Genomic DNA, 12,208 nt, shown 5'->3' with positions numbered 1-12,208 from the left:
GAGGGAAGGGAGAGCCAGGGAAGGAATCCACGGCGTTGCCGGAGGTGCTTTTAATTCTTGAAAAAAATGCATTTATGGGGGTTTGGGGCCCAGAGACACAGATAGCAGCGTCCTTTATGTGGTGCAGCCCTGCAAAGCGGGGTCGTCCCATTCATTTTCACTTCCCGGAGGTCAATCTGCTGTCTTGTTTTGGGGGAACGGGCTTCTTGCCTGCACGTAGCAAGCACTGGGGACCCAAAAAGTAAGGAGGAAAAACTTTCAGCGGGGCAGCATGCTGCTGGGGTGCCTGGGGAGGTGGGGACGGGGTGCCCGGCCTTGGATGAGCCACAAAGCGTGGCTGGAGAGACCCAGGTGGAAAAAAGGGAAAAGGGGGCTCTCCCCTCCAGCTCAGGGTGACCCAAAATCACATCCTTATCCTGTTTCCCCACCAAAAAAAAAAGAAAAAAAATCAAATAAACACCAATTTGGGGGTGGGTGGGGGGGGTGGAGATGGGGGATGCAGGGAGCCTGGTGCTCGTCCTGAGCAGCTCTGTGCCACTTTTCCCTTCCCTTCCCTTCCCTTCCCTTCCCTTCCCTTCCCTTCCCTTCCCTTCCCTTCCCTTCCCTTCCCTTCCCTTCCCTTCCCTTCCCTTCCCTTCCCTTCCCTTCCCTTCCCTTCCCTTCCCTTCCCTTCCCTTCCCTTCCCTTCCCTTCCCTTCCCCTTTTTTCTCCCTCCTCTCCTCCTTCTGCTGCTGCTCTCGCCAAAAAAAAAAAAAAAAAAGGAGGAAAAAAAAAAAAAAAGCCCAAAAGGGCCACTGCCACCATCCCCCTCTCCGGGAGGAGGAAACCCCGCCTCTCGGGGAAAGTTTATTTGAATGCAACAAATAAAAAAAGAAGGGGGCGAGGGGAAAAAAAAAAAAAAAAAAAAAAAAGAGGGAGGGAGGGAGGGAAAAAAAGGAAGGAATAAAAAAAAAAAGGAGAGAAAACAAAGCGGGCGTGATGAAGCCCGCTGGCAGCCCGGAGGAGGAGCGGGGCCGGGCGGTGCCTGCGGCGGGGGGCAGCGGGGCCGGGGCTGCCGGCGGGGCCGGGGGGCGGGCGGAGGAGGCGGCGGGGGGGGGCACACAATGGCGGAGGGGGGCAGCGGCCGGGTTTCTTCCTCCTCCTCCTCCTCCTCCTCCTCCTCGCAGCCTTCGTCGTCGCCCTGCGGCTGCTCTTCTTCCTCCTCGTCGCTTTTTTCCCCGGGCGGCCAAGTTTTTGCTGCGCGCGCCTTGGCCCCGTCGGTTCGGCAGCTCTCGCTGCGTTTCGGCCGCTTGGAGCCCCCGGGCCCGGCCCATGCGGGGCCGCCGCCGCCTCCTCCTCCTCCTCCTCCTCCTCCACCTCCTCCTCTTCCTCCTCCTCCTCCTCCGCCGCCGCCTCGGGGGCCGGCGCTGAGCGCGGAGCCGCGCTGGCCCAGCGTCCCGGCGATGCGCAAACTCTTCGGCGAGATCGGGCGGCAGCCCCCGGGGACCGGCAACGGGATCGGGACCTCCAACGGGACCGCCAAAGGGATCGGGACCTCCAACGGGAGCGGCAAAGCCAACGGGAGCGGCAGCGCTCGGGGAACGCCGCCGCCGCCGCCTCCCCGCAGCCGCGTCCCGCACCCGGCGCTGCGGGCGCCCCGCGGGGCTGCGCCGGGGCTCGGCCCGCATTCCTGGCATAGCTCGGCCCGCCCGGCCTCCTCCTCCTCCTCCTCCTCTTCTTCGCCTTCCTCTTCCTCGCCCCGCAGCCGGGGTTCTCCGGGCAGCGAGGGCGAGGGGTTGCTGCGAGCCCCCAACCGCCAAGGGGACGGCGAGGGCCCGACCAAGTCGGGGAGCCGGCAACCGCTGGCCCCCGCGGCCCCCGTGGTGGCCCGGGTGGCCAAGGTGAGCATCCTGCCCTTCGGCAGCCCCGCCGGGAGCCGCTACTCCAGCACGGAGACGCTGAAGGAAGAGGAGCAGCCGGGCAGCTGTTGGGTCCTCCACGGCGGCCGCCGCTCGCCCGGTTTCGGGCCGAGCGATGGGGTGGCTTGGGGACAACCCCAAACCCGTGGGCGGCCCAAGGTGCCGCCGGGCACGGCCAAGGCGAGGCCGGATTTGGGGAGCGAGGGCCCGCAGCTGGCGGGGGAGCGGGCCGAGCACCGCAAGTCCTTGTCCAACCCCGACATCGCCACCGAGACGCTGACGCTCCTCAGCTTCCTCAAGTCGGACCTGTCGGAGCTGAAAGTGAAGAAGAAAGGGGTGAGGATCGGCCTCGCCGAGGGGGGCTGCGACGTCGTCGTCCCCCCGCCGGCCGGCCCCCGGGACCGCGGCGCCGCTCAGCCCCCCAGCCGCTGGGCGCCGGGCGAGCGGCCCACGCTGAAGGACCTGACGGCCACGCTGCGCCGCGCCAAGTCCTTCACCTGCTCCGAGAAATCGGGGACGCGCCGGCTTTTCCTGCAGAGCACCATGAAGCAGAGCTCCTCCGAGCTCCTCCTGGCCACCGCCGGCAGCCACGAGGCGGCGGCTCCGGCGGGCGGCGGGCGGCGGGGGGACGAGGACGCGCTGCCCGTGGTCATCCAGGACCAGTACATCCAGGAGGCCAGGCAGGTCTTCGAGAAGATCAGCAGGATGGGTTCCCAGCAGGACTACGGCTTGGCGGCCGAGCAGAAGGACAGCGGAGGTGTGGAGGGCGTCGGGGAGGTGGCACCCGCCGTGGGGACGGACGTGGCCCTTCGGGGACAGGCGGAGAGCACGCGGAGGTTGAAGGAAGCGGAGTTGGAGAATTTCTCTCGAAGGAAATCCGTGGAGGAGCTGTTGGGTCACGAGTCGAGCGTGACGGACGAGGGCATCGTCACCGAGCCGGAGCCGGGACCTGCTGGGGTGGCCTTGGGGGACTTGCACGAGGCCGTGGCCGCCTGGCAGCTGCCTGATGCCACCGAGACTGCAACCGAGCCGCCTCTGCCCCCGGCTCAAGCCATGGCACTGGAAGACGTCCCCGTGGCCACCAAAGCCCAAACACCCTTGGAGGCCCCGAGCACCCCCAGCAGCTTGCGGCGCCGGCGGAAATTCCCTTCGGTGGGTGCCAACGGGGCCGAGAGCGGCATCGGGGAGGGCGGCGGCGAGCCCTACCGCTCCCTGAGTGACCCCATGCCCCACCGGCGCTGCCCGGTGGCGGAGGAGGCGAAGAATTTCTCCGTCGACAGCAACCTCTTGGGTTCGCTGAGCGCCAAGGGGGGCATCCCCCAGCCCGCGGCCATGGCGTTGGCCGGCAGTGCGGGCAGCGCGGGCAGCGACCTGTCCCTGGGCAGCGACGGGCTGCGGGACTACAGCAGCCTCATCCAGACCATCGTCAGCCAGCCCGGAGCCATGGACAAAGTCATCGACGAGAAGGGCAACGGCAAAACCATCAAGAAGAAGTCGCTGAGCGACCCCAGCCGGCGCGGCGAGCTGGCCGCCGGCGCCTTCGAGGGGCCCGGCGAAGCCATCAGCGAGCTGGAGGGCAGCATCCCGCCGTCCAGCAGCGAGCCCATCCTCTCGGAGCAGAGATCTCCACCGGCGCGTCCCCAAGGACACGAAGGCTACGGCTTCGACCCCAAGCTCGCCGAGGTGCTGTCCCCCCGCGGCGCCCGGCGCAGCTCCAAGAAGCGCTCCAGCCGCGCGTCCCACCAGGAGAACCAACCTCCACCGGTGCCCCCCGGCCTCTCCAGGGTGGCCCGCCCGGCCACCAAGCACGTGCGCCACACCAGCGAGCCCGCCACCTTCGTCCCCATCTCGGTCCCCGAGCCGCACGCCGGCCACCATGCCCACCTCCCCGTGCCGGATGCCACCCGCCTGCCCGTCAAGACCTTCCCTGCCCCACAGCCGCCGTCGCTGGAGGATGTCACCAAGCGGTACATGCTGGCCCTCAACTCCGGTGACACGTCCCCCGGCCCCGGGGACGGACCCCGCTCTTCGCCCGTGACGCCCACCGCCCCCGAGCCCGCCCGGTGCCCTCGGCAGAGCGACCCCAGGAGCAAGCCCCAAGTGGTAAGTGCCCTTCTCGCCCCAAAACCCCGGTGTTTGGCTTTGTGGGGACTGTCCCCCCCTGGGTGGCGGGGGTGTTTTGGGGTCCCCTCCCCACCGCGTGGCCCTTTTGGGGACCAAAGTCTTCCCGTTGGCGCGGAGAAGCGCTGCTGGATGGCCCAAAACAGGGGCCGGCCCTTTCTGGTGCTGAGGGTGGTCCTTGTGGGATCCACCCCCAGAAGTAGGTGATTTTGGGGTGGAAACCAAGCAATTTCTGGGTCAAACAGCACCAAACATCCGGGGCTGCCTTCCTGGTGCATTTCCCAGCGATGCTCTATGGGGTTCCCAGAAACAGGTGTGCTCTTGACCGGCCAGGGCTGATTTTCTGCCTGAAACGATGAACCAGAAGTTGTTTTTTCTATGGCAGGGGGCTTAATTTGTATTTTTTTTAAATATATTCCTGCTATTCTGCCCTGCTGGAGCAAACCAGCACTTTCTGACCCCAAAAGTGCCGTGTCTTGCAGTTGTTCCCTGTGTAAATGTGCTGAACGAGAGCAAGTGTGTTTTTTTCCCCTAAAACTTTTCAGCTCAAGGCTCGTGGTGACCAAGCTGAGGTTTATGGCTTACCAGAAAAGTGCACGTTAAAAACTAAAGGAAAAGGGGGAAAAAAAGTGTCTGTGAAGGTTTTATTACCCCGTTTAATTAATGCTGCTCCTGGCGGGCTCAGGGGGATGGGTTTTTGGGGAAAAAGGGGTCAGTTTTGGGGTCGCTGGCTTTGGGGTCTTCCCTGCTCGCCGGTGCAAGCGGGGACACGGGAGCACAGATGAGGGGGGAACGGAGCTGCTGGAAAAGCGATGCCACGCTCGCAAGCGCCGCCGCCTCCCGCGCCCACCGGGCTTTTAATAACTCAGCACGAGTCCCCGTGGGCTGACATCAACGCGCGGCGCCGGGGCGAAGCCCAGAAATACCCACGGGGGGCCAAATCCCATTTCGGTGGTGATTTATGGTGGCCAGGAGGCTGGGATTGTGCGAATCCCCTGCAAAGCCTCCGGCCGCCCAAGGAGAAGTGCCCGGGCAGCGTAACCCTTCCTGGCCGGGCTGAGATGTGGAGCAGGGAGATTTATCTGTGGCGCACAAAATTCGGGTGGTTTCCCCATCTTCATCCCCGAGCAGCAACAAATTGAATGTTTTGGGGTCCTGGTGGGTTTTCTTGGAGCTGGATCCCCTCTCCGAGCACCTGGGTTGGCCCAATGTCCTGTGGGTCTTGGTGGCACTGCGATAAGGGGTGGGAGACTCGACCCCACTGCTGCGAACAAGCATCTTGGACACGGCATCTTCTTGGCAAATCCCAAGGGGATTTGGCCTTGGGAGGGCAAAGCACTGGATGGGATGCGCCATCCCCATGGTGCCGGGGTTGGAGGGCTCCCTGCATCCCCCTAGACATGGGGGGACACCAGGGGATGTAGGATTTGCTGATCCCACTGCGGTCCCACAGATCTCTCCGTGCCACGGCCCCGCGCTGGGATGGAGCAGCGCCGGCTTTGATCCGTGCCCTAGGGCGAGGGTGGGCGATAACTCCCCGGCCCCTTATCAGCACCCATTTTCTGCGTAATCCACCCATTTTTTTCCGTGCAGTCGGGTGGGCTCTGCCCTCACCATCCCCCTGCCTCCTTCTCCAGCAGTTGGAAAAGAAAGGAGAGGAGAAAACCCAGCCCCGGTGTCTGGGTGGGTGCTGGGTGCCGCGTCACGTCCCAGCCCCGCAGATGGGTGCGGGTGGTTGCAGGCTGGGTTATTTTCCCAGCCCCAGGCTGCCGAAATAGCAGCTCGGCCGGCTCGCAGCTGCAAGGCGCCCTCTTTTTTTGCACGCTCGTTTGCACACAAAAAATTTTTGGTGTGGAGTCGGTCGACGCCTCCGGCGCCGGTTGGAGGGAAGAGGAGCTGGAAGGGGGCAAAATCTTGGGATAAAATCCACGCCGGGGGCGAGGAGGGGACCCCAGCACCCCGACTGCTTCGTCTTCCTCCCACACGTCCTTTTTATCCATCGCTGCTGCAGCCATCCAAGAGCGAGGAGCTTCAGGGAGATGCGGGAAGAGCATCCCCGGAAAGGGGTTTGGGGTAAATTCTGGGGTGATTTTGCCCTGTTTTTGGCCAACGCTGACACGGAGCAAGCGCCTGGTGGGGCGAGGGTCTGGCTCCCAGGGTAGTGATTAATGGTTTGTGAGAGACTTGGAGATCTCGGGGCAAAAAGTGTGCCAAAAGGCGTCAAAAAAAAAAAAAAAGCATCAAGCTTGGCGATTCCTGGCACAGCTGGTCGGGAGCATCCGAACCGATTTTGGGCTCATTTTGGGCGGATTTTCCCCCAGCCTACCAACTCCTGCACCAGTCACGAGCAACTGGGAGCCCAGTTTGGCTCAGCATCACCTTGGGAGCACGGGACACGGAGGGGCCGGACCCCTTGGCGGATGCTCCTCACCTTGCCTGAACCCGCCGGACTCGGCACCGAGGGGGCGAATTTCTCCTTTTAAGGGCAAGGCTGCAGCCGTATCTTTGAATCTCTCTCCTGCCTTCGGCTTCCTTTGTGCCGCAGCCATAAGAGAACTTAAACCCGTATTTTATTTCCCCTTTGATTTATTGGAGAGCGGAGCTGGGATGTTTTACTTCAGATGGCACCAGCTGTGGCCGGGGGGGCCGAGGGGGACCGAGTTGCTCTCGTTACAGGGCAGAGCACCAAAGGCCGGATATAACCTGGGACCGAGCGGAGATTTACGCCCTCCTGGACCTTCGGAGAAGAAATTATCTTTATTTTTTTATTTATTTCCCCCTGCCTGGGCTCTGGCTTGCGGCAGCAGCATGAGGCTGGTGCTCTGCTCGGTGACATTGTCGCCGCTCCATGGGGACTTGGGGGCATCCGAAGCGTCGTGCCATCTGTCCGTCCTGGTCTCCATCTCCAGGGAGTAACAGCGGGGTCTGGCAGTCCTGCGGCGTTATTCCCCCGAGATATCCTCCCGGTTTGCAGCTCTGCCTGCTCCTGGCTCGTTAGGGCTTGCAGTTAACGAACCTAACGCTCTCCTCCTGTTGAGGTCTGGATGCACGAGTGCTCCCCGCGGTGCCCGGCGGAGGTGAGGATGCTGGCACCGTGCGGGGACAGCGAGGTCCCCAGGTGGCCAGAAGCACCAAATAAATCCACCCCTGCACTCCCAGCACCCACTTTAATCCACTCTGGGTTTGATGCTCACCATCCAGGATCCCCCTCGAGTGCCTTCGGCAGTGCTGCAGGCTCGGCACACCGCGCGCTCCACCGTTCCCAACACCACCAGCTTTGTTTTTTTAATTTTTCCCCCAACTTATTTATCATACGCAGAGCAAGGGGAGGGCACAGACATCCACAATCCCAAGCAAAACACGGACCAAATCCCTCCGGCTGCTCTCAGCACAGCAAAACCCAACCTTTACCCAAACACCCGCCCCCCCGGCTCCTCGCTGCACCGGTGATTTCGGAGCGGGGCAGCGCCGCTGTGCCGGCGTTTTCCCGAGCTGCATGTGCCGGCGGGTGGCTGTAACGTGCTGTTCTCCCTCGGCACCAGGACTGTTTGTCCTGGGAGCCTTCCAGCGATTCTCCGTGGGGCCGGAGCCGGCCAAGGCGTCCCTGGTGCCGGAGAGCTCCTCCGGCCGCGCTCGAAACCTGGCCACGAGGTTTTTATCCCCCCTGCGCCACGCGGGATGACAAAACCCTTTCGCAGCGTGGAGGATGCGGGAAGAAATGCTGCTTTCGAGGCAGAAAGAAAGAAAAAAAAACGCATCAAAAGGAGAAGAAAAAAGGAGTTTTTCTGGCTCCGCCGAGCCCGGCGGCATCCCGTGAGCCGCCGGGACGGGTGGCACACGTGTGCGCACACCCATGCACACGCATGTGCAGTGCCCCAAGGGGGTGGAAAATGAGGTCTGTTCGCTGTCACGCTTCTGTTTGTTGACTTAGCAGCCGTCGGATTAAACAGGAAAATGTTGACTTCAATATAGCACCTCGCAGGACCGGACAAGTCATGGGAACGTGGCCCCGGAGCCGCCCGGCCGCTGCCTTCCCCACCTGCTGCTCCCCACCGGGGATGGGATGGGATGGAAGGAGCCAAAAACGCTGATTTCTTCCCCCAAAAGTGGAGAGGGGGCAGATTTGGGGGTGGCGGAGGGGGATGCGTGGTGTAAAGGTGGTTGCATTGGGGTTTCGGTGGTTGGAGCATCCTTTGGTTTTGGTACACCCCCTCGGGAGCATCCTCGTCCCAGCCACGAGTTTGTCCCCCCCTGGGGACGGCTCTGTCCCATCAGGGGCTTTTTGCCTTTTTTCTGGGTGCAGGGACGAGGCGTGAAGGTGGTCCTGGGGAAAAAAAAAAAGCAAGGATTTGCAGCAAAAAGCACAAAAAGTCCTCTGGACGTTGTCCCACCGGTAACGTTTCCTCCACAGAGTTGGGCACCGGGCACCCGTTCGTCCCCCTGCTCCTTTTCCCTCACCTCCCTCCTCGCCGATCTCCATAGAAACCAGGTTTTGGGCCACGGCTGGGAGTTTTCTCGGGTTTTGTCGTTTCTGGAAATCTATAATTACACGGCCGGGGTGGGAGGGGGGGTGGGTGAATCTCTACTTTCTTCTCCCCAGCGCCAAGGGCTCGCCCGAATCTTATCCCGGCTCTTTTCCAGGGGAAACTGAGGCACGGGAAGGGCCGACACGGGGCCGTGCAGCCCCCTGGCATCCCACCCCATGGCTTATAGGATGGAGCCCCGTATTCCCCGCTGGTGAGCCCTAATGAAGCATCCCTAACGAGGAGGCAGCGAGCTTCGGGCTATTTTTACCCCCGCAGCCGATATTCCCGTGGCCGTGTGGTTTTGGGATGGCAAAGGGAGCCGTATTTTGGGATTGCTGCGGTTGGTTTGTGCCCGTGCCAGGAGGCACGGCCTGTAGGGACACCAGCTCGGGAAGGGTGGCTCGTCACCCTTTGGGGACATCAGCATAGAGGGACCTGTGGGGTCTGGGGGTTTTGGGGACATTTGGGGTTTGGGATGTGCATTTTGGGGTTTGGGAAGTGCTGACCCAGAGACCAGAGGGTACTTTTGGTGTCACCCCCTCCTTGTTGTCCCTCGTCCCCCGTGCACAGCGCAGACCCATCACTCCCACCCTATTTGCACCCCGCCGGTTGCGGCTCAGCAGCGCCTGCGCTCCCTGTAATTAAAGCCTGTAATTAATTAGGAAAAGAACTCGGAAGGGTGATGGATGCCGGCTCTCGGGCTGGGTTGCAACCACCCCTCGTGCCTGAAGGATGAAGGGGGCTCAGGATCCGGCCCCGGAGCGAGAGGGTTAGCTCCAGGCTGGGCCCCGTGCCGGGGGCTGGCCTTGGCCCACGGCTGCGCACCCAAAGGTCAGGCTCCTGGCACGAAGCCCCGATTCTGCAGAAAGGGTGGGGAGGCTGGGCCGGGCGGGGGCTCTGCTTCCAGCCTCGCCCAGCAGCCCCCAGCCCCATGCAGGTGTTTAGGGACACGCGTAGGGGGGCACGGGGACGTCCCTTGGTGCTGGGGGGGCATGGAGATGGGGGCATCCTGGGTGCTGGGGTGCACAGCGGGGTCTGTTGTGCTGGTTTGCATGTGCAAGGGGGGATTTGTGGTGCTGGCTTGCACGTGCATGGGTGCACGAGGACTTCCCTGGTGTTGGGGTGCACGTGCAGGGGTGCACGGGGACATCCCCATTTGTGCTGCCCTTATGAACCCCAAAACAGGGAATTTCCTGGTGCTGGTGCACTCGTGTATCTGTGCCAAGGAAGACTCCTGGGCCTCTGCTCGTTTTTGAGACCCAACATCTGCCCCAAGCCCGATCCACCTTGAGCTCTTCGTCCTCCTCGAGCCCCACCACCTGCCCAGCACAGCCCCACCACCATAGGCAGCACCCAGCCAGTCCCAATTACACCAGTGTAGCGCCAGCCTTGGAGTCCAGTCAGGGACTTCTCCTAAATTCGGGTGCAAGAGGAGGTTTCTGGTTCATTCACCAGCTTGTGGGTGGAGAAGGTGGTGTCATTGCACAAGGTGAGATGGGAGCTTCCTTCCTTCCTTCCTTCCTTCCTTCCTTCCTTCCTTCCTTCCTTCCTTCCTTCCTTCCTTCCTTCCTTCCTTCCTTCCTTCCTTCCTTCCTTCCTTCCACCTATCCATGTCCATCAATCTCCACCCACCTGGCTCCATCCATCTTATTCATCCATCTGTCCATCTCCATCCATCTCCATCCACTTATCTCCATCTGTACATACATCTCTGTGCATCCATCTCCATTCATCCATCCATCCACCCATCCATCCATCCATCCATCCATCCATCCATCCATCCATCCATCCATCTTCATCTCCATCCATATCCATCCATCCATCCGTCCATCCATCTCCATCATCTCCATCTCCATCCCCATCTCCATCCCCATCTCCATCCAGCCATCCATCTCCACCCATCTTCATCCTTATCCGTCTCCATCCTTCTCCATCCATCCATCCATCCATCCATCCATCCATCCATCCATCCATCCATCCATCCATCCAAACATCTCCTTCTCCACCCATCCATCCATCAGTTCATCTCCATCCATCCATCCTTATCCATCCAGCTATTTCCATCCATCTCCACCCATCCATCCACCCATCCATCCATCCATCCATCCATCCATCCATCCATCCATCCATCCATCCCTCCATCCCTCCATCCCTCCATCCCTCCATCCATCCCCCCATCTCCCCCATCTCCCCCCACCTCCCTCCCTTACCCCATCCCACCACCCCCAGCCCCTCCATGCCCCACGCGGAGCATCCACACTCCACCTTCCCCGACCCCAGAAGCTGAAGGCACCAAGCCCAGCCTGCAGAGCCAGACCCACAGGAGCTTTCCACCGATTTCCACCGTGCTCTTTCCAGCCCAGGACGTGTCCGGAGAAGAACACGGGTCGCTTCCACCCCCGCTCCCCCCAGCCCGGCTCTTTTTAAAGCTCTGATGTTTGGTCCCGGTGGGGCTGTTTCTCCGGGCTCTCTCGGTTTCCATGGCGAGGATGGGTGAGGAATTTCAAAGGGAAAGGCTCCAGTAAATGAACTCTCTCTATAAATAGCGTGTTTGCTTTTGGGTCTTTGGGAACCGCGGCCCGGCCAATCGGAGGGAGAGCGAAAATCAGCATCTGGGTAAAAATATTCCAGCGGCTCGCTGGTGCTGGAGGAGAGGGCGCAGAGCTGCTCACCTTCTGGTGCCCAGCCTCCCAGTCCCTGTCCACACCAGCTACTGGGACCAGTCACCCTGTGGCTGTGGCCAGGAGCAGCGCAAACCCCAGGCTGTGTCCCCTCAGAAGTCTTACACCGATACCCATACTCATTTTAAGTCGAATCCTTACAATTTTAGGGCTGGGGGTGATGCTGAGGGCATCAGGCTGGGGAGACTTCTCCATCCTGCCCCTGCGCCCCGGTGCTCGTCCCTTTTTGGGAACCAGGGGTGACACCGGTGACATCCGAGCCACCACGGGACCCCACAAGGACTTGGCATCGGGGCAGGGATGCGCTGGGAGAGGGACACCCGCGGCGCTGCGTGGTGGCATCACCCGTCAGGTCCCTCCTGGAGGAGCCGTGGGACCAACAGCAGGCTGGCAACGGGACCGGCGAGGGGACAGCAGTGGGACGGCCAGGGGGGGACAGCCCAGCAGCGTGGCTCGAGCAGGACTGGTTAATATTTCCCTGGCAGGGCCACGGGGTTGCTATTTGTGACCGCACGTTCCCCGGCCCGCTGGTACTCTCCAAAGAAAACAAGCAGGGAGTTGTTTGCATGGGAAGATTGGCATCTCCCGGCCCGGGATATGGTTTCCTGCTTTTTTTAGCCGGGATAGCAGGAGACTCGCCGGCCTGCCCTGATTTGGCATCCTTCTCCTTGCTTTTTTTTTTTTTTTTTTTTTTTTAAATTCTTTATTTTATTTTTTTTTATTTAACGGGTTTCATCCTGACCCCCCCCCGGCAGCGATCCTGTCGCTATCGGTCGGGGACGGCGCGCAGCAGGAGCCGGTGCCGTGCACGGGGCAGGGAGGGGACCGGGACACGGAGGTGCTCTTTTCGCTCTCGCTTTTCGGTTGCCCCAAAGCCCCGCTGCGATGGGATGTAGATGGCTCAGAGCCTCGGGGACCAGAGACGGGGGCCGCCCCCCGGCCGCCCGCACCCGACGCAGGTCAGTAGATGCCTCAGCATCCT

The 12,208-nt window shown here is 61.6% G+C and overlaps 1 protein-coding gene across 1 annotated transcript in view; it reads left to right on the top strand.

Moving 5' to 3' along the window:
- Positions 1 to 1,088: 1,088 nt before the first annotated feature.
- ARHGEF17 (Rho guanine nucleotide exchange factor 17) overlaps positions 1,089 to 12,208 on the top strand; it is a 36,557-nt gene continuing 25,437 nt past the window's right edge. The window contains 3 exon segments of the mRNA XM_084529465.1: positions 1,089 to 1,691; positions 1,693 to 1,711; positions 1,714 to 4,001. Coding sequence (XP_084385591.1) covers positions 1,104 to 1,691; positions 1,693 to 1,711; positions 1,714 to 4,001 — 2,895 coding nt within the window. The 5' untranslated portion in view covers positions 1,089 to 1,103.

The sequence above is a fragment of the Aythya ferina genome, assembly GCF_964211825.1.
Source record: "Aythya ferina genome assembly, chromosome: 1".
In the NCBI taxonomy this organism is placed as follows: Eukaryota; Metazoa; Chordata; class Aves; order Anseriformes; family Anatidae; genus Aythya; species Aythya ferina.
The sequence above is the reverse complement of the archived record's forward strand: the minus strand, read 5'-3'. Positions and strand labels throughout refer to the sequence as shown.